Source organism: Myripristis murdjan, chromosome 16 (genome assembly GCF_902150065.1).
Source record: "Myripristis murdjan chromosome 16, fMyrMur1.1, whole genome shotgun sequence".
NCBI lineage: Eukaryota > Metazoa > Chordata > Actinopteri > Holocentriformes > Holocentridae > Myripristis > Myripristis murdjan.
This window is the reverse complement of record NC_043995.1, coordinates 32,113,009-32,135,196: the sequence shown is the minus strand read 5'-3', so window position 1 is coordinate 32,135,196 and position 22,188 is coordinate 32,113,009. Positions and strand designations below refer to the sequence as shown.

Here is a 22,188-nt window from a genome sequence, read left to right as displayed (position 1 = left end):
TCAGAGAGGCTGTTTGAGAGCGTCACAAAACAACTGAGCCGCGCCTGCAGGGAGGTCAGAAAATTAAAATAACAAACTTGTAACTGCAAAATTGTGATTTTCAATCAAAGAGAAAAAGATGGTTATTTTCCTTTTCACCCTCTGAAACCCAGGAACCCGTGTGCAGACTTTTATCTTGACACGTATTGTCTTAACAAAATTGACTTTATTTTTATTTTGAATTTTTTAGGCATAATGTTGTTTGCAAATTTCTGTTTTTTAGCAAGTCCTAAACTGTGTTTAAAAGGAAATTAAGGACCTCTTTGTAATCTGTCTTTAAATTTGGAGGAATGTTACAGCTAGTCGTTTTTACTATTAAATCATAATCAATTTTCCTTTTTTTTTTTAACCCTGTTTTTATTTTTATTTCATCTATTTTTAACAGTTTTATTGTTTAAATATTGTTGGTCTGTTGTGTGAAGCACTCTGGGCTGCGTGTCAGTATGAAAGGTGCCAGATTAATAAACTGGAGTTGAGTTTTTACCCGACTGCACAGCTCAAACCTAACCAATGATGTGGCAAATGGAAATAAACCCATTCGATGTGTTATTGCAAAACAGTTGCGGCACGATGTAGGCCGGTGTGACACACTCCACCACAGACTGAAGACTCATCGCTGTTTGCGTGTGGGCAAACTGAAACTGTGACCCTGTTTCCACCTGGTTTTAACATCCGCCCCGAGTGACACGATCAGCTCAGGTGGAAACAGCGGCGACGTGTCCTCAATGCTTTTCAAGACCTGATCGATCAGGACGCATTCAGGCTCTGTCCCAATTCAAAGGCTGTAGCTGCCCAGGTCGTATTTGTAGGCTGCTTACATCACAGCGGCGCGACAAGTGCTGTCCCAGGTCATTTTTACCGCGCAGGGTCCTGCAAACGCCAACAGATCCAGCCTGTTTTTGACTAATTTGCAGGAAACACCTCCACGATGCTTCACGGCCGACATCACAGCCGACTTCCCAGGGTACCTTTCGGTCCAGTTGAATTTCTGGATCAGCCACCATTGCTGGAATTATGAAGCATGTTTTAGACCGTCTTCATGTTTATATCATGACGTTTTGATAAGTTTTCATGCCTATAATTACTACCATAGATTCAGTTTAGCTGTTAACTGTATCCAAACAACACCTGTAAATGCAACTTTAGTTAGATGAGTTCGATAGGCATTTTGCAGGATGTTTCCATAGCAACCATCAGTGTATCAGGTACGTTACAGTGTAGCCATGTGTACAATTACTTTAATTGGGATTGTCTGTTGCAGTTTGTGAGGTGTAACAATTATCTTAATTTTCTGCATCTTCACGAAGACAAAATAAAATAAAATACATAAAACTACAGAATCCATGTTGTCCATCTTGAGAGCGTTGGAGCTGCTTATCGTTTTGTTTCATGCACAGGTGTTCACCGACACACCTCCCAAACCTACTTCGACATTTTACGCTGCATCACTTGAATGCGCTTCAGGAAGCCTCGATAATAATGACGTAGGAATCCTCCGCAGGCTACACCGTCCCAGTTCACTAAACTTTTAGTTCCGGTAAACTTGATATCTACGTCGGACGCCTCCTACGTGGGCACCATGGGCTGCGACCTAGTAGTCAACTAGCCCTTCCATTGAGACAGACCCACCGAGTACTGGGACGCTTTTGTCCACATGGCAGTACAGGTGTAAACAGACATGTGACCCAGGATGGACTGAAGGACCGCCCACTCACCTGCCGTCCTCTGTCTTCAGCTCTGGTCCAGCCCGACGCCCCGACACCGACCGGACCGTCCCTTTTCCAGCAGGAAAACTCTCCTGGCCAGCAGCTGAACTGATTGGTTAAATGCAAAGTGAAGTTCAGCTCGGCTGTAAAAACTCCCCTTAACAAAACACGAGCAAACATGATGCAAGACATTTCGGGGGTCTCTAAAATATGTATTGACAACATGCAGGTGGTTTTTTCTCCCATATAAAATTCTGAAGTGGCCCCCTTTCTTAAATTTTGTGCTGCGGCACGATTAAACACACTCTAGAGTTACTACAGGAATACCACAGAAATATTACAGGTTGATTTATCCACCTAAGCGGAGAACCCGACCCTCTCGGAGCCGTAATCTGAGCATGAAGGTGATCGGGTCGAGCTGTAACAGGAGTGAAAAGCTGCGTTAAAATCAGGCTGCAGTGGGAGAAAGACACTGAAAAACATCAGCAGTTTTTCGTCAGTGAAGAAAAGGCTGCAGAGATTTACTGCAATGTGAGGCCGCTGAGGGACGTGCTAACCAGTCACTTGCCACTGTGACGTAGTTTTAACTTGACAAAGTCAAGATATCTATATATCTGTTTCCACATACCTTGAGAAGCTGCAACGACATAGGGAGCGTTTAAAGACACAGGGATGAGGAGACAATCTCCGAAGTGACGAGAGAGCATGGAGAAGTCATCATAGGATCGATCAATAGCTATAAAATCACTGGCACAATGAAACTGCAATAAACTTTTATGACTTTCAAGCAAAGCAGTGCTGTTGGAATTGTTTGTTCCTCACAAAGTAGAAAAAACTGGCCTACAGTGAGCTTCAAAGCATATTTGGACGATATCCAAGGTAATCTTTTTAATTTTTGTCAATAATCCCATTATCCGACCAATAAACCCATCAGATTTTTGAACAGTCCTGCCCCCCCGGCCCTGCCTTTTGCTCCCCGACCGATTTCCCGCTGGTTTGCATTTCTGAACTATCCAATTCTGCTTTATGTCTCGTCCCAGGATCCGGTTTCAACAGGAAATACATCAAATTAAGGAAGCAAGGTGCTCTCAAAATGCTGCATCACTGTGACTTTAACAAAACAAAGGGTCAGTTACATCAGAACCCAGGACTGGTTAATGTCACTGAGACACACCGACATGTATAAAATCTGAATAAAAGAACTTGACAATGAGGCATCAAGGGTACTTTTTTTTTTTTTTATCAGTTGCACTTTTACAAATTGCACAGTTAAGAATCATTGCATTGCACAGAAAAAGTTCTTGGCGATACATACAAAATGGCAAGAAAATTGAAATCTGTGTTCAAATGGAGGACCACAGAGAAAAAGATATGCACTTCTTTAATGCTTACAAAACTAAAGCGGGCAGCCTGCACCTTAACCCCTCATATTCAAACGGTGAGAGCACGGAGCTCAGTGCATGATAAGAAACCGTGTAAAAGCCTCGATTCTTGCGTCAATTTGTCTGATAAAAACTCTGTAACCATGGTAGGGTTTGATTGTTTTGGACACCAGGACTTCCCTGGTTAGAGTTCAAAGTTCGATCCTCGTCTGTTTACACGGCTGCAATCTGAAAACCTCATCTTCCACATTTGGTATTGGCAGAGCTGGAATGGAGACACTGAGGTCATAAACACTATAAAGCTCAGACGCCTCTTCTCGGTTTGCATCCACCTTAAAAAGGACTTCCTGTCATCGAGAGGTTCAGAGGTAAACAGGACACCTGACTAGCTGCCAAACGGTTCTTATGAAAACACCTCGGGGACAGCCGATGAAACCCCATCACAAGACTGATGGCAGAGTAGAAATGATGTAATTTGTGCTCCTAATTCATTCAGCAGGTGCAAACACAATTTTACAAGACATGATGATCAGAAGTAAAGGGACCTCGAATCAAACCGTCTTAGATTGTAGGCGCTTAGATCAGCTGCTGTTTGCAGCAGGAATAAATCTGCAAGTTGCTGCTGGTTGTCCTTTCTAAGGAGTCTGTCACATGACCCGGCGGTTTTTCATGTTCCGCTGGCGGAGATTCTTCGCCCGCAGTCCTCAGTCCTCAGTCCGTGCCTCCGTCTGCTACGACGGCCTCCCTGAGCGAGGCTGAGACCAGACTTCATCCTGAGAGTCCGAGTCGTCCAAGTCAAAATCTCCTTTCCTGCTTTGTGACCTTTTGCTGTCGGCTCCCGTGTTCGCCGCGTCTCCGTTGATGTCGGTCAGCGGGACGTAGGAGTATTCACGACGCTCAGGGAAGTGGGCCAACACGGGCGAGCCGCGACACAGCAGCATCAGGTGACCCACCACGCTGATCAACAGCAAAAAGGCCAGGGTGACCGTGATCGTCAGCCACGTGGTCCTGAGAAAAGAAGGTTTAGGTCTGTTTAGATTTTAATTGTTTCAGGATTTATTTGTATTGTATTCTGTATTTATTTTAGGACATTCATTTTAGGATTTGCTAAGCATGACCACACTCACAGAGGACGTCAGAGCAAAAGGCAAAAGATTTGTGTCAGTTGTTCTCATGGTGCAAAGATAAGAAGGCATGGAGCTCAGATAACATGGGAGGATGGACTGAAGTGAAAGGACAGGAGAGGGACAGCCGGTCCCACTGTTACCTTGACATTTGAAAAGCTCAGCTGTTTTTTCTTCATGCACGATAGCTGTATCCCTTGGTTTCAATAAGTATAAACCGTTCTAAGAAGCAACTGTTTCCAAATTGAAAGATTGGACAAATGTGGACTCCAAGTGCAAAAATATTCAACTACAGTTTAACAAAAGGTGTTAAACTACAATTCCCCAACATTTTACATGTAAATCAAACCATATAACAAATTATGCAGGGAACTAAAGATTTCACAACGGCAAAATGTGAGTTTCTGGATGAAACTGCCGCCTTATAATGTTCTGCTTGTGCGGCGAACAAAGTCCTCAACATTCAGAAACCACACAGCTGATAACTGGCTGTGGAAAACACAACAGTGCTGCTGTTTTTAGGAAAACTCATGTGGAGGACTTTATGCCAGTGATGGAAAACTGGAGTGAATCGCAGTGGAATGAATGGAGCATGAATGAATGAATGAATCTAAAATACCACTGCTTGCTTTGGGGAAAGATCAGCAGGAAAATGAAGTTTACACAATTTGTGAACATGACCCTGAACATGCAGAGTGTCTGGGATGGTCGGTCCTGAAAGGCGAGGTACTTTTATCATTACCTGGTGCACACCTGTAATTTTAGTCGCGTTCAGTAATTTTTACAGACTGTCCAAGCTTGTCTGTAAAACCTCTGGCCTGCTTTACCTGCTGTAAAATACTCACAGCTAGAGCCGTCTAAACCGACATCTCTTGGACGGTTGGTAAATACACTAGGCAAAAAAAGTTCTGCACCGCTTTTTCAATCTATAATTTCTCCCCTTTATTTATACCCAATAGTGTTGTATCTTATACTGTTGTAAAGCCTGATTCGTCTTCTTTCCAATGAGATACAACTTGTAAGGATCCTGCATTTTGCCCCCCTCAAAAAGGGGGCTAGGGGACATGTTTAGCCATGTTGGTCATACCAATCAATTGACAATCCTTACAACTTACTTTTCATTGAAAAGGGGACTAATGAGGCTTTCTAACGGTATAAAAGACAACACCAATCGGTATTGTTAAATGGGAGAAATGATCAACTGAAAAAATATTGCAAGGGATTTTGTCAAAAAAAAATTGGTTGCTTCCCACACAATTACCGGCGTCACTCATTCCAGAAATGCAGGATCCTTACAAGTTGTATCTCATTGGAAAGAGGATGAATCAGGCTTTACAACGGTATAAGATACAACACTATTGGGTATAAATAAAGGGGAGAAATTATAGACTGAAAAAGCGGTGCAGAACTTTTTTTGCCTAGTGTATTTTATTCAAATATTGGACTGTTATTTTTCTGACACCAAGCTGTGATCAAACCCACAGTTTGAAATTTAGTCCATTTTGGACTTCACTCCGCTCTTGCCGTCACGCTGCATGTGTTATCGGTCAAGCACGTCAGCGTCACTTATGAAAAGGAGAAGGCCCTGCCATCTTTGTGATTTTGGAGACTGATTACACCAGATCTTTTATCCCGTGAAAACTGGACATTAATATTCCTAGATGTCCTGTGTTGACAAGTACGTCATGCACAATGTCCTAAAAAAACTAATTCTGCCTCGACGGGGCTTATAATGAATCAATGAAGGAGGGAATTCAAAGAGAGGAGACTCATGGAAGCACGGTGAAGGGGGGCCAGCAAGAAAAGAACCACAGTTGGGAGGAATTAGATGAAGAAGTTAAAGAAGAAAGGGAGTGGCTGTAGATGTTAGAGTAGTCAGTGTTAATCCTCAGACGGGTCGTAAAGCTCAGAACGGGGTAAGGGAATTAACAAAACTATTCCCAAATACCAATATTCCTCAGTCGTTCCCCGGAATGGGTGTATGTTTGTGTGTAACCCTTCCATCCTGCACAGACACTCCTCCTGGACGACTGAGGAAATAAATATGCGATCTCAGCTAACTTGCCTGGTTGAATAAGGGTTAAGGGAGAGGGGGCAAAAAAACAAAAACAAAAAAAACAAAACAAAACAAAAAAAACCCTGTACTTTCTTCCATCTGTGACTGGAGAGCCTCTTGCCATCACAAAGCGCATGCCAGAAACCATAGCAACAACTAACAATCCCTAACTTGCATGTGAAAGGTAAGGAGGCTAATGAATGCATCCCGTCCTCCAGTCTCAGCCTTGTTTACATGTGAAGGAGAGGCAGAGGCGCCGGCAGAACGCAGATCTGCACCTCCGGGTCGATTCTCTTCTCTTTCTCTTTTCTCTTTTCTTTTTCTCTTTCTCTTTGCAGACTCTAATTGGACGCTGTCACACACAGCGGAGGACAGAGCTGCTGTGTTTGCACAAGTCATGCCAAAACGCTAAGATATGATTATACCTTCAATTTTCTCATATCAAACTGTGACACGAGGCTCAGCTGAGACTTGGCGAGCTGTGTGTGTGTGTTTGTCTGCATCCTGCAAACGCCCCTATATCATTTGTCATTTGTAATAATAATCAGTTTATAATAATCAATGTGTATTTTTTCTGGTTTTCATTGTGTTTGCACTGCTTTTAACTAAGGGGCTTAATAATCTAGGGCTGAGCAGTTAATCAAAGTAAGTAAAACATCAAAATCATAGGAGCTGCAGTTTTTTGGTAAAGGTAAAATGTCTGACCAAACATTGTATTATATAAAGTATTATGGTGCTACAGAGATGCCCTGGTTGTACAAACTGTAGTTTCCATATGTACGAAAACATGTTTGTTCGGTACAGGCTTGAAAAATCACACCATCAGCTTTCTTTCTCCTTTTGCTTCTTTTTTTAAAGCCGTGTAAACAGGGCCGCTCTGGAAACAACTCTGGCCGCAGTAGGACGTCCCGGCATAAACAAAGGTATGCAAATTTTTCGGGCCGTACCCAACTCTTGTTAGAATTTGTTTTAATGAGCCGATGGACTGCAGGCTGAGCAGGACATTCAGTCTTTTCAGGCCGCGGTGACAGATAACAGACCGCGTGAACGATGTGTGTTTATCTGCCGAGGAGACGAGCTGGCAGGGCAGACACACTTATCAGCCACAGGCAGAGAGGACCAGCGTTTGGGCGGCAGCTGGTGGACGGTTTCCACTTTTTCTACGTGTAAGAGACAATGTCAGCTCAAGACAAATACTCACTTCTTCCTCTCCTGCTTGGCTTTTCTTTTCCTCACCTCAAGCTTCAGTCATTACCGTCGCAATCAACGCCGAAATCGGTGATCGAACGCTCTAATTCCCCTCCCGAAACTCCCAGAGAATATTCTCAAGTAGTTTATGTGCCAACATTATTCTGCTGTTCTCAGAAAAGGCTGTTTTTCGAAACGGCTCTCACTTCAGGTGAAACGTCCGATGCCGCAGTGTTATATGTCACAGACTAACTGTTAGCAATACCAAAAATAAATAAATAAGGAAATAAAAATAAATAATAAGTAATAAATAAATGAATTTTAAAAATGTAGCGACTGAAATCACTTTGAAATTTGTGAAGAGGACAGATGACCTCAAAAAGCAGAGATATGCCAAAGGAAGCTGTCCTATCACTCTAAATCACTTACAAACTGTTTTTAGCTCTAGTGGGCAGCTACGGACAGAGAGAGAGAGAAAGTGCGTGTGTGTGTGTGTGTGTGTGTGTGTGTACGACAGTATGACGGTAACAATACTAGACACATCGCTAGATTTTCTGTTTTCAGATTCTGAAGCACAACTTGACAACAAAGCAGTGTTACGATCAGCTGATTGTGTGGCTGCATCAACTGAAACAGAGGGAAGTTTGATTTAAAAAATAAAGACAGACAGAAAATTTACTGAAGCTTCAAATAGTCATAAATGTTTCTAACTGGAGCTTCGAGGCCATAAAACCGGTATTCAGGACAGCCTCTCTGAGCACCTCACTAAACTCACATGAATATATAATCAGTGCTATGACCTTTGACCTCCTTACTATCAGTGTAACGCTGGTGATGTGCAAAGCTGAAGTCAGATCTTGTAAGCTGGTCGGGATAAGAGTATCAGCTCACTGCCTGAGGTGCTGAGTGTCGATATCTCTGTGGGAGAGGATTTACTGAGCTGACGCGCGGGCAGGGAGGGTCACGGGGGGGTCGTCTGACTTGACCTTTGACACTTACTCTGCTAGGTGAGGCTGGCCTCGGTGAGCCTCCTCCTCTTCTCTCCACTCTGTAAACATCTGGCGGGCCAGACAGTGTCCAGCTGTGGGGAGAGGAGCAACATGACAGTCACAAAGTTACAGGACAGTGGAACTGAACCATGATAAACAAACAAACAAACAAACAAACAAACAAACAAACACTGCCATAACCCGGTTACTCACAATAACCTGAGTCCTGGACTGGTGTGTGCGTGTAAAGGGATGTCACAGGAATCGATATGACCAATACCACGTCGATGCCAAATTTCAAGAAAACTAACAGCACTGGTTTTTAGTTTTTGTAAAGTATCGGCAGAATCATTTGCATTTATTTATTTCACACTATACAACAAATCACATCTGTCAGGCAGAGACTTGCAACTGTCTGCTGTATAGTTCTGTTTTTAGCACTCCATTACCCAGCACCTTAACTGTTTATTTATTATTTATTATCTATATATTACATCCTGTGTTAATATACATTCACACTGTTTTTCAGACTGGAGGGGAAGTGGTGATTCCTTAAGAGGCCGAATCAAGTCGGTTAGTTCCTGAATCCCAGTACCGGGCGTCGGGTTCTGCCACTTGGTTCTTGGTTTCGTGGTTTCATGCTAACTCTCCTTATCTATACAATCTATACAATCATGTATGTACTTCAATTCCATCTGTATATTGTCATATTCATTACCATCTGTATATTTCACGTCATATCTCTTTTTCTTAGGTTAGCCCTTATTGTATATTTTAGTTTTTAGTCTTTATAGTCTTTATTGTATATATTTAGCCTTTATTCTTTTTTATTTAACTTTATTGTATGTTTCTACTGTTGCTGCTGGAACACCAGAATTTCCCTGGTTGGGATCAATAAAGTATATCTATCTATCTATCTATCTATCTATCTATCTATCTATCTATCTATCTATTTATGAGAAGCTGCACACCGACGGCGAGCGGTGCTCCTCCTGCTCCTCCTCACACGTTAACTAACAAAAAACATTTGGAAAGAGCAAATTACAAAAGCCACATGTGGAAGTGTTTGGCAGACGAGCAAAAGCCAACAGCGCTTTCACGTTTTCAACACAAAGGGTGGAAACACACCCGACCATATGAAACTAGAAAAGCTGAGGAATCTGCTGCTAACAAACATGTCATGCTAGATTGTCGGCAAGGCGACTCAATATCAGCTCCAAATGTTGAGGGGACAAACTGGCACTGATGTCTCCAGTGAAGTCCCTTGACCTCTGACCTCCAGCTGTGTGAATGAAAATGGGTTCTCTGGGCAGCCACGGCTCTCCCCTTTGCAGACATGCCCACCTTCTGCTAATCCCATGCAGTTTGGGCCCCAAAGCCTGCAGTCCACATGTGTTCTTGTGGCCTGTTGTAAAATGGTGTGTGTGTGCAGACTGGGGCCTAAACAGTCTTGGAGCTGCATCAGTTGGCTTTGACTGGAAAGCTGAGACTCTTGTGGATTCAATGAGCCACATTTGATTCCTGTGTGATGATGTTGGCCCCCATAGCAGCCATTTCACTGCAGGCACAGACTTTTGTCAAACTGGACGTCGCTGGAGAAAATGACCTCTAGTGACCTCTAGGAGAATCACAGCCTCAGGAAACTTTACACACAGAGACTAGAGGAGGATTCAAAAAACTAAAATCACAATAAACTCACTGTTTGAAGCTATTACACAAATTTATACTGAAGAATATGGGATTTTATGTTGTCAGTGTTTACAGATCGTCTTTGCTGCTGCTGTAAATGCACTAAATGATACCTTCTGTTGTGACATTTACCTGCACACACACACACACACACACACACACACACACACTCACAAGTAAAAGTGCTGTAGTACCCAGTGGCCTTAAACGCCTCTCTGCTGCATCATAACAATAATGTTGTTTTATGTTCATGTGACTCCAATTTCCAGTCGTCTCAGCGAGTTCATACAGAAACGTGACTGAGACGCTCTTTGCAAATACTCAAACAGTTGCTAAATGCACACACACACACACACACAAAATTACTGACGCACGCACACACACACACACAGTGTTTCTCACAAACACACTCACAGTTGCACAGTAACTCATACACACTTTCTCACACAGGTCACAGTCTGACAAATGTAAACAGATGCTCGCTCTGTCTCTCTCACGCATGAGCTGTCTCACACACACACACACACACACACACACACACACACAACATTTAGAGCAGGTTCCTATTTCTGTCGAGCTGACAGAGAGAAGCTGCTATCATCACACACCCATTCCTCCGCACACACACACACACACACACACACACACACACACACACAGAAAACTCCCTGCTGCCATGGAAGACTTGCTTTAATGAGACAGGACAGTCAGTCAGGCAGCAATGCAATGTGTGTGTGTGTGTGTGTGTGTGTGTGTGTGTGTGTGTGTGTGTGTGTGTGTGCGCACACGAGAGAGACAGAGGTCAATCGTGCAAATGAACCAGCTGACATGTTCCTGGTGGTTGTAAACACACTCCAGACATGTCCTAAAGATGGTAACACACACACACACACACACACACACACACACACACACACACACACGCACACACACAGACCTAGAATCTCTTCCAGAGGCTGAAGGGTTTGATGTTGCAGACAGTGTACAGCAGTGAAAACTGTGTTACAGTGTAAAGCTTCAACTGTGATTTTCATGCTAAAAACGAGGGAATCGTGAAGGAAATGATGAACAATCATACATCTGCTCAAGTTTACCATTAAAATCACCTTTACTCTTTTACAATGATACCAAACAATCATATATAGAATATTGACAAATAGGAAACTGATAGCCATTTCTAACTTTGGGCGACTAATCAATAATCATGCTAATTAATCAATAATTATGACTAAACGGTAACTTTTACAGCTTGGCATGCGGCAGAAATGGATTCAGCACTAAAAAATCATACAGAAACAACAGATAAAGTGCTTTTTCTCAAAAATGCCTACAGGGTTACATGATTCTGAAGTTACAGCCATACAGCCCAGTCTATTTCTCCATATTCATGTATATCTGTGTTGACACTTTGTTATGAGAGCTGCTGCCGGTGTGTGTTTCTTTTTGACTCATTAAACTGAGCGCTGTGTCTGTACTGAGCTGATAAGCAGACAGGAAGGCCTTGTTGTCTGCTCGGCGACAGTCAAACCAGTCAGAGTTTAACTGAGACAAATGACTGATGTGTGACCTAAATGAGTGTAGCTCATTTGCAAAAAAAAAAAAAAAAAAAAAAAGAGACTAAATGCACAATAAACAAAGTCCAAGATGAATTTGACCAATAGCATTATTATCAGTATTATTATGATTTTTGCAATTTCCTGTGGATATCGCGATAATATTGTTCCCGTGAATTCTGTTGGCCGTGCTAAGCCTGTCGTGAAAATCTGCCCACACGCTTCCAGGCACAGCAACAAACATGGCGACGGTGAAGGAGGGCGTAATAAGATCACCACAGGGGGGTGGCGGTGTGTGTGAGGTCACTAAACACATCACCACAGGGGGGCGGCGGTCCGTGAGGTCCCTAAACACATCACCACAGGGGGGCAGCGGTCTGTGAGGTCATTAAACGCATCACCACAGGGGGGTGGCGGTCTGTGAGGTCACTAAACACATCACCACAGGGGGGCAGCGGTCTGTGAGGTCACTAAACACATCACCACAGGGGGGCAGCGGTCTGTGAGGTCATTAAACGCATCACCACAGGGGGGCGGCGGTCTGTGAGGTCATTAAACACATCACCACAGGGCGGGTGGCGGTCTGTGAGGTCGTTAAACGCATCACCACAGGGAGGCGGCGGTCTGTGAGGTCACTAAACGCATCACCACAGGAGGGTGGCGGTCTGTGAGGTCACTAAACACATCACCACAGGGCGGGTGGCGGTCTGTGAGGTCGTTAAACGCATCACCACAGGGGGGCAGCAGTCTGTGAGGTCACTAAACGCATCACCACAGGGGGGTGGCGGTCTGTGAGGTCATTAAACACATCACCACAGGGGGGCGGCGGTCTGTGAGGTCACTAAACGCATCACCACAGGGGGGCAGCAGTCTGTGAGGTCACTAAACACATCACCACAGGGGGGCGGCGGTCTGTAAGGTCATTAAACGCGTCACCACAGGGGGGCGGCGGTCTGTGAGGTCATTAAACACGTCACCACAGGGGGGCGGCGGTCTGTGAGGTCATTAAACGCATCACCACAGGGGGGCGGCGGTCTGTGAGGTCACTAAACGCATCACCACAGGAGGGTGGCGGTCTGTGAGGTCACTAAACACATCACCACCGGGGGGCGGCGGTCTGTGAGGTCATTAAACGCATCACCACAGGGGGGGCGGCGGTCTGTGAGGTCATTAAACGCATCACCACAGGGGGGCGGCGGTCTGTGAGGTCAGTAAACACATCACCACAGGGCGGGTGGCGGTCTGTGAGGTCAGTAAACACATCACCACAGGGAGGCAGCGGTCTGTGAGGTCATTAAATGCATCACCACAGGAGGACGCACTATTCTTTTCTCTAATATTATCACTTTTTTAAATTTCTTCTTCGTGTCTTGCTGCCCCCACAGTTTTTAGCGGTGCTGCTCCGTTTCATGCGTCTCCATAAAGTTTCTGAAATCCTGCACAAAGTCGGAGGAAGTGAACGCGTGAACGCAGAGAGCGACTGAAGGCTGCGTCTTTATTTAACGCTGAGCATAAAGGAGCCTTTACACTCTGACCGATTTCCTGTTCAAAAAATTCAAAACAACTCTGTGCCCCGCCACGCTCTGATGGAGCGTCAGAGTGAATTTACAATCACACACACACACACACACACACACACACACACACACCAGAATAAGGTCAGTGTGTGTGAATGTGAGAGCAGACAGAGGAAGAGGAAGTGGGGCTGGTGGGCAGTGAGACGGTTTCAGATGATCAGTGTGTGTGTCAGAGCCGACAGCCCGTTCAGACTGCAGCTAACTCACACACACACACACACACACACACACACACACACACACACACACACACACACAGTGGATCACACCTGAGGCTGAGTTTTTAATCAGCTGTAACCTTACGTCATGATTTCAGCTTCAAAAATTAACATTTGACTTGAATTCATCACACAGATTCATGTGACAGGAACACACACAGCCCTGTATCACACGTTTACATTTACATCTGCAGTCAAATATGATCCAAACATATAAAAATATTAACCAAACATACCCACCTCTGGATGTGCTGATTAATGTGTTCAACATATCATGCATATGTAACTTATCCATCTGTATTTATGACAACAATGGGAAGGACGTGTATTTGTTATAAATATTATACTGATATCCATAGATGTGCCAAATAGAGCTGAATGACATGTTTTCAACAATAATATCATGATTCATTTTACAGATACTGCAACTGCAATATGATTCACTATTTTAGGAATGATTTTTTTGTTTGTTTGTTTTTGAAAACAGTTTCACTGAGGTCTGTGCTGAACAAGCAGGTTTTCTTACATGTGGAAGACACAGTTTGTAGGCCGGGGCGTCTCTGTCGCACCGTAATAATTTATTTTATGACGATGATTTAGATATTTGGACGTCGCACTTGGCCAGAAACTGTGCAGCCCTGGTGCCAAATTCAAATGTGTGGCACATATGGGTATTTCAGATACATATGCCCTGTGTGGAAATCCCCTGTATGGACCTGTTCCATGTGTGTGTGTGTGTGTGTGTGTGTGTGTGTTGAAACATAAACGATGACAAAGCAGCTGAAAGGCTCCGTCACTGAGATGAAGCCTGGAAATGATTAACAGTGAGGTGGAGGTCACTGGGTGAAGGCTGCTCTTATCAGCCTGTGTGTTTATGTTTAGTGTGTGTGTGTGTGTGTGTGTGTGAGTGAGTGTGTGTATCACGGGTCAGAGGTCAGAGGTTGCTGGCGGAGGATCAGCGTCTTGCTCGAGGGCACCGTGGCAGACCTGATGCTTGCAGACACAAACTTGAACCCCGGCAAAGACATTCTCTACTTTGTGTGTGTGTGTGTGTGTGTGTGTGTGTGTGTGTGTGTGTGTGTGTGTGTGTGTGTGTGAGTGTGTGTGTGTGTGCGTACCTCTGTGTAAGGTGTAGTTGGTCTCTCCCTGAAACGAGGCATTACAGCTTCCTGTTACCGGGTCACATGGGCAGCGATGGTCACACTGACACTCGTGAGCACAGGAGAGACCGTAGAAACCCAGAGGACACACTGAGAGAGAGAGAGAGAGAGAGAGAGAGAGAGAGAGAGAGAGAGAGAGGGAGAGAGAGAGAGAATGAATTTGAATTGAATGGGATTAACTGACCTAAAACAACCCCCCACCCTCAAATTTTGATTGCACTGCAAGAACACAAAATCTTACCAAGATTATTTGTCTTATTTCTAGTCAAAATATCTCATTACACTTAAAATAAGACATGATCACCTCAGAAGTAAATTGTTTTTAGACAATTTGCTTGTTTCATTGGCAAAATTTGCCAGTGGAAAAAGTGAAAATTCACTTGAAATAAGTGAAAATTAGCCAGAAACAAGAAACAAATTTTGCCAATGAAACAAGCAAATTTTCACTTGAAACAAGAGACAATTGTCTAAAAACAAGTTACTTCTGAGGTGATCATGTCTTATTTTAAGTGTAATGAGATATTTTGACTAGGAATAAGACATTTTTGACTTGAAATAAGACAAATAATCTTGGTAAGATTTTGAGTTTTTGCAGTGTGGTCAGGCCACACTGACGTGACGATGATCGGCATCGAGCTACCGACACGCAACAAGCTGGCCACGCTGCTCAAAGGCCACAGGAGAAAAACTGGACGTTATGCCGCTGCCGCCTCCTTCACGCCGCCTTTGGGTTGTAAAACAACGCAGCGCACTCGGCCTCCGTCCCTGATTATAAAGGTTTCCAAAATAAAGTTACACAGCGCCTCACAATAAACAAAGGAAAAATGAGTATAACATGAAGATCAGCGGTTCCGTGGTTTCAAGCTTACCCTGTGCCATACCATCTACTATCTGTATATTTCATTTTTCATATTTATTATTGCCATCGGTATATCTAACATTTCAACACTTAAACACCTCATATTCTTAGGTTAGTTTATTGTATATACTTAGCCCTTATTGTCTTTAGTGTATATATTTCATATATTTAGTCTCTATTGTATATACTTTTAATTTTAATTTTAATTTTATTTTATGTTTTTTATTGATGATGCTGCTGTAACGTGTGAATTTCCCAGTTTGGGATCAATAAAGTATACCTATCTATCTATCCTATCTATCTATCTAAACCTGATGCTCAGGTGATGAATGAACAAATGAAATGAATTAATAAATAACAGACAGGGCCGAAAAAAGGAACAGAAAGTCAAAGGAATTTTTTTTTTATGGATTTATGGGAAAAGTAAGTTTTAAAAACGAGATCTGAAAGATGCCACTGACGCTGTCGTTCATTCAGCCAAACGCTCATTCAGACGGTTTCTGAGTCTCCAGCTGTGGATTCAGTCTGTTTATTAAAGCCCGGGGAAGCAGACAGGGAAGTGATGTAACACAGGATTAGGATATTAGGGCTAATGCTCTGCACCTTCATTCACACAGTTGTTAACAGTCACACACACACACACACACACACACACACACACACACAGACTAAAAATAAAATGAGCCTGAGCCCCAGAGCCCAACAAGCAGCGATCCCACGGAGGAAAACAACAAGGAGCAAAAAGCAAAAGGTCCCCTCTTCATAACCTGAGACAAACTCATGAGCTCATTTTCTCATTTTATTAGTAACAGAGGGAAGAGGCGACGTAAAAAGGTACATTTTTAGTCCAACATTTACTACAAAGCAGCACATGGCGGCCTCCATGCTGTAGATAAAGCATGTGTTTGAAAATTCAGTGGCCTCATGGGATCCTCATGTATTCTAACGGGAGTAATCCTGCCTAAAAATTCGGTAAAACGACAGAGAAACATGAAGGTTAGGCAAACGTTTGCAGATTATCTAGAATGTAAATATAGGCGGAATTCCCCTTTAAGGAGAAAAACCACTGAAGCGACTCCAGATGAGCGCCAGAGGACAGAAATAAAGACGAGACAGGGAGCAGACCACAGCTCTTACATAAGGTCCTGTCATATGGACTCTGTGTGTGTGTTGTTGATGTAGTTTCTGTGTGTTTACCCTGAAAGCACACACACACACACACACACACAAACACGCACACACACACAAAACAAAGCAAGCAGCAGTGATGTTCAGACACCTGGATTTTTGTTATTAACACTGCTCTTCCTTCTTTTCAGTGTTGTATTGATCCAGTTTGGCTGTGTGTGTGTGTGTGTGTGTGTGTGTGTGTGTGTGGACTTAACGCCTCCTAGTCAGTTTCTACAGGGCAACTGTATTCGGTTTAGCTGCTTCAAGTTTCCTTCGCACCTTCTCTCAAAGTAAAGACAGTAAAACCAAACCAGATTCTGAATGTTTACTAAAGTTTCTCCACATTTTACCGTCAACAACAAAAACCCTGCAGGGGAACGACCGCGTTCACAACATCAAACCAAAATGTGAGTTTCTGCTTATGAGGTTCTGCTTGTGCGGCGAACAAAGTCCTCAACATTCAGAAACCACACAGCTGATGATTGGCTGTGGGAAGCAAAACGTTTCCCCGCTTAGGGACTATTTTCCCTGGCGGAGGAGGAGGAGGAGGAGGAGGGAGCGTTTCAGTGTGAAAAAGTCCTGAAAAGCCAACAGTGCTGCTGCTTTTAGGAAAACTCATGTGGAGGACTTTATTCCGCTGATGGAAAACTGGAGTGAAGAAAGTGTGAAGGCTCTGAAAGTTCATGTTCATATCGTAGTGGAATGAATGGAAACCAGCGGCTGGAGGAAAGGGAGGAGGAGTGATGTGGCAGCATCAGATAAGCAGAAACGTGACGTTCACACATTTTGTAGATATTACGGTAACCATGCAGAATCACTGGAATGGTAAAGCCCCGCCCACACTAAGCCAGGTAAATCTGAAATTAAGATATGCCACCGTAAGAGCTACAACCAGAAATACCTGACAGTCATTAAGTGCTTCTCGTTACATCATCATTAAATAATAATTTCACACACCTAGCTGATCACATAAAAAAGTAATTAAATATATAGCTGAATAATCCCAACCACAGCGTCTCACTGGATCCTGAAATATTACAGAGCAAAACCCAAAATGTTTTTAAATCATCACTATTCATCATGTGACTGCATTTCACAAAAAAACAAACAAACAAAAAACAATGTTGCTCTGTGGTAGCACGCAGCACTACCTTGTTCACAGGTGTTGCCGTGGAAACCGGGCGGGCAGGTGCAGCGTCCGTGGACGGGGTCACATGTTCCTCCATTGGCGCAGGCGCAGGTCTGGTTGCAGCCGTCGCCATAGAAACCCGGCAGGCACACTTTGGAGGAGAAAGGTTTTTTTTAGTGATTTTTTTTTTTTTTTGATCTCTAAAGCATGATCGGATTAATTTTTTTTATACAGAGATTACGAGTGCTGAAGCAGTGGATTAAGCAATAGTTGATTAAAAGTAAAATTAATTTCATTTATTCCTAACAACGCCAACTGCTGTCCGACTCCAGCTTCACTCAGATTGTCTCCCTATTCTCCGTTCATGTATTTTTGGCTTTTATTTTTCTTTGTACACAAAATGATTACTTGAATATAAAAAAAAAAAAAAAAATACTAAATTGAAAAAATACTCATTAATTGCAGTCCTACTTGCAACAAGCTGAAGTCAACGTGAAGTCGGCCACAGTGTCTAACACATCTGAGAATTTAACGCCATATTTCATTACTCCCACCATCCAAACAGAGAGAAATAACCCTGTAACATGTGAAATTTGTAAATTGTGAAATTTCCCCACCGTGGGACTAATAAAGGAATAAAGGAATATCTTATCTTATCTTATCTTATCTTACATGTTTGTTTGGTAGAATATTAAGACCAGCCTGAAGTTAAGAATCTACTGTTTTATGGCTTTTGCATTGCTTCATTCTAATTTATTTGTATTCTATCTTATTCCTTCTATATGCACTGTTTTGATTATTCATTACATTTGTTTTTTTTTTGTTTTTTTTAAGTGTGTGGGGGCTTGTGATGATGCACTTCCAATAAAATTCTCTTGAAAGTTGAGGTGTGAGGAAACCGTCCGTGTTATTCATCGATAAGACCTCAGGGTCAAACTCTTCCTGCTGAGTCTTTTTCCTTTGTCCCACGTCTTCCTCCTCGACTTGAACTGCTCCCAAAACCTCCTTCTACCTCGCGACGTGGCTCTGAAGTGATTTCTTTGTTGGCGATCCAGGGAATGAAGCCCATTCTTCAGGCTAAATGCTCATAATGTAAACATTACACAGTGAGCTGCGGGTGTTTGTGGGCTGGATCTGCACTGCGGCGCGGAGCGGAGCGGAGCGCTGGAGGGGCTTTAAACGTCTACAGAGGTGAACGAGGGCGAGTTCGGTGGTGTGTCAGGCACGTTTTTATCTCAGACACAACAATGGGTTCAGAGTACACACACTTTGACCGGCAAAGACCGCGATTTTAACTGCGGGACTTGTTCAGCAAAAAGGCATTGTTCAATAAATTACAGGCTGCAAAGATCTGCTGCCCGAGAAACACAGAAGATGGAAAGAGACAGAATGTGTGTGTGTGTGTGTGTGTGTGTGTGTGTGTGTGTGTGTGTGGATGACCAGATGAGGCTACTGATTACCTTGGCTGCAGTTCCTTCCTCTCCATCCAGCATCGCACACACAGCCATCTGCAACACAGACACACACACACACACAGTTTTCTAAATGCAGGATGAAGCCAAACTGTAACATCGTTAACATTAACACACATCACAGCAGCAAAATAACAAATACAACTAACTTTAAAGTAAGTCAGTTAATCTATTATAATTCTGATAATCGATTCCCTCATTTATCAAGTAAAAACGCCAAACGGTCTGATTCCAGCTTCACTAACACACTCAGACTGTCTTCCTTTTCTCCATTCATTTTTGTTTTTTTTTGCTTCTGCTCCAACTCAGACATCACTTTGTGCTCTCATCACCTCCCATCTGACTTGGCTTTATTTTCCACTACTAAATGACTGATTGATTAATCAATCAATCAAATCAAAACTTTATTTATAGAGCACTTTTCATGCAAAAGGAGCAGCCCAAAGTGCTTTACATAAAAACACATAAAAACAATAAAAACAATGCAACACATAAAAACAATACAACAAACAATAGACACAGGATATATCCCCCCCTTCTCCCACACATAAATACACACATACGCACACACACACGCACACACACAAATTTAAAAACACTAAGGAATTAAAAAAAAAAAAAAACACTGAGGAAACGCTATCCTACACTCGCCACTTCGAAGTGAGGAAACACTAGAGAGAAGATAATCCATATTAAAATTTAAAATTCAGTAAATATCAATAAAAATAAATAAATAAAAGTAAATAAAATAAATACAATTCTATTGAAGGCAAGACTAAAATGGTGAAATAATCAAATAAATAAAATTCAATTGAAAACCAGTCTAAAAAGGTAAAATAAATAAACAGACAAGTAAATAATGAAATAAATAAAATTCAGTTAAAAACCAGACTAAAAGGTCGAAAATGATAAATAAAATTAAAAAAAATCCTAAAATAACATTTAATTAAAAGCCATACTAAAAAGGTAGGTCTTGAGTTTGCTTTAAAAAAAAAAAAAAAAAAAAAAAAAATGAAAATTAACTGAAAACATAATCTATCAGTTAAGAGACGTCGACAATAATCTATTAGCTGCAGTCGATATAAATAAAGACTGAGGACGCGGGTTAGAGTCACAACTCAGAGCTGATAAACACAACACACACAGTTGATTTCCATGTGTGTGTAATGTGAATTTTGAACATCTCTGCGGTGTAAGGATGTCACCGCTCCACACTCACCGGCGGTGCACACGCTGTGGTTGCTGCAGGCGTGTTGGCACAGCAGGGCGTCGCAGGCAGCGCCCCGCCAGCCCGCCTGGCACCGGCAGCGCCCGTCCACACACTCGCCGTGCCCGCTGCAGTCCGCCGGCTGGCAGCGCCGCGGGTGGACGCACAGGACGGTGGAGACGGGCCGGGCACAGAACCACCTATCGTCTGGTTTACTGGGGAGGGCAGGAAGAAGACGAAATGGAGATGGGAATCGCTTTAAAGCTGCAAAACAATAGACTTTGCAGGGTGAGGCGTCCAAACTCCACAAACTGAGATTATGCAGATTTGCCCTATTTGGCAAATTAATTTCAGGAGGCAAGTATAATGTCAATTGACTGATTAGCAGACCAACAGAAAATACATTTATTCATTCATTCATTCATTTTCCAAGCTACTTTTCCTAATTATGGTCGTGAGGTGCTGCAGCCAAACCCCGCGCTCGCAGGGCAGAAAGCAGGGGAACGTCCTGGACAGGTTCGCCAGTCCATCACAAGACAAAGAAAATTAATCAATTATAATTTTGATGAATCGTTTTAGTCATTTATCAAGTACACTGCAAAAACGCAAAATCTTACCAAGATTATTTGTCTTATTTCAAGTCAAAAATGTCTTATTTCTAGTCAAAATATCTCATTACACTTAAAATAAGACATGATCACCTCAGAACTAAATTGTTTTTAGATAATTTTCACTTGTTTCAAGTGAAAATTCACTTGAAACAAGTGAAAATTTGCTTGTTTCATTGGCAAAATTTGCCAGTGGAAAAAGTGAAAATTCACTTGAAATAAGTGAAAATTAGCTAGAAACAAGAAACAAATTTTGCCAATGAAACAAGCAAATTTTCACTTGAAACAAGAGACAATTGTCTAAAAACAAGTTACTTCTGAGGTGATCATGTCTTATTTTAAGTGTAATGAGATATTTTGACTAGTAATAAGACATTTTTTACTTGAAATAAGACAAATAATCTTGGTAAGATTGAGTTTTTGCAGTGTAAAAACATGTAAGAATTTATTTTAGCAACAGTGGTGGAAAAAAAACGTATTTGTAACGAGGACGTCAGCCAGTTATTCCCAGTCTGCGGTGTCTGACTTATAAACGAATGAATAAAATGATTTGGTGAAATGTATCATCATCATCATCATCATCACTACCATCAATTTTTGTCACAATCTGATCAGCGATGTCTGAAATACTAAACATTACAGACAAACAAATGGTACTATTGTGCAAATTATCGACCAGATCAATCAGTTTTCATGTTTTTTTTATGTTGTTGTGGGTTGGATCCATTGATTTTTCAGTTTATTATCACATTTATTTTATCATAGTTTCAGTTCACTGCTCTGATCTTTGTGTTTTATTGATTTGTCTTTTGTCGCTCGATGGTGAAACGCTTTGTAAATTTGTTTTTAAAAGGGTCATTCTACGGAAATTTTCCTGTCCCTCATCTTTACAGAAGTGTAACACTTGAAAAACACTTTAGGGTTACACTTTTATTTATGTTTTCAAATAAAACAATATGTCATTTGATAAATTATACCTTCTTAAGCCATCAATTCGGCATTATTTGTTTTTTAATCAATTATATCGAATCCCAAGCTCCACAGAAGTGCTCGTCCCTATGG

The 22,188-nt window shown here is 42.4% G+C and overlaps 1 protein-coding gene across 3 annotated transcripts in view; it reads right to left on the bottom strand.

The window, feature by feature from the left end:
* Positions 1 to 2,962: 2,962 nt before the first annotated feature.
* LOC115373573 (N-acetylglucosamine-1-phosphodiester alpha-N-acetylglucosaminidase-like) overlaps positions 2,963 to 22,188 on the bottom strand; it is a 39,046-nt gene continuing 19,820 nt past the window's right edge. For all 3 annotated transcript variants that reach the window (XM_030072048.1, XM_030072049.1, XM_030072050.1), the window contains exons 7-12: positions 20,531 to 20,733; positions 19,300 to 19,347; positions 17,862 to 17,990; positions 14,640 to 14,771; positions 8,495 to 8,576; positions 2,963 to 4,135 (exon numbers count right to left, since the gene is read on the bottom strand). In XM_030072048.1, coding sequence (XP_029927908.1) covers positions 3,859 to 4,135; positions 8,495 to 8,576; positions 14,640 to 14,771; positions 17,862 to 17,990; positions 19,300 to 19,347; positions 20,531 to 20,733 — 871 coding nt within the window. In that variant the 3' untranslated portion in view covers positions 2,963 to 3,858. The remainder of the gene's footprint in view (positions 4,136 to 8,494; positions 8,577 to 14,639; positions 14,772 to 17,861; positions 17,991 to 19,299; positions 19,348 to 20,530; positions 20,734 to 22,188) is intronic.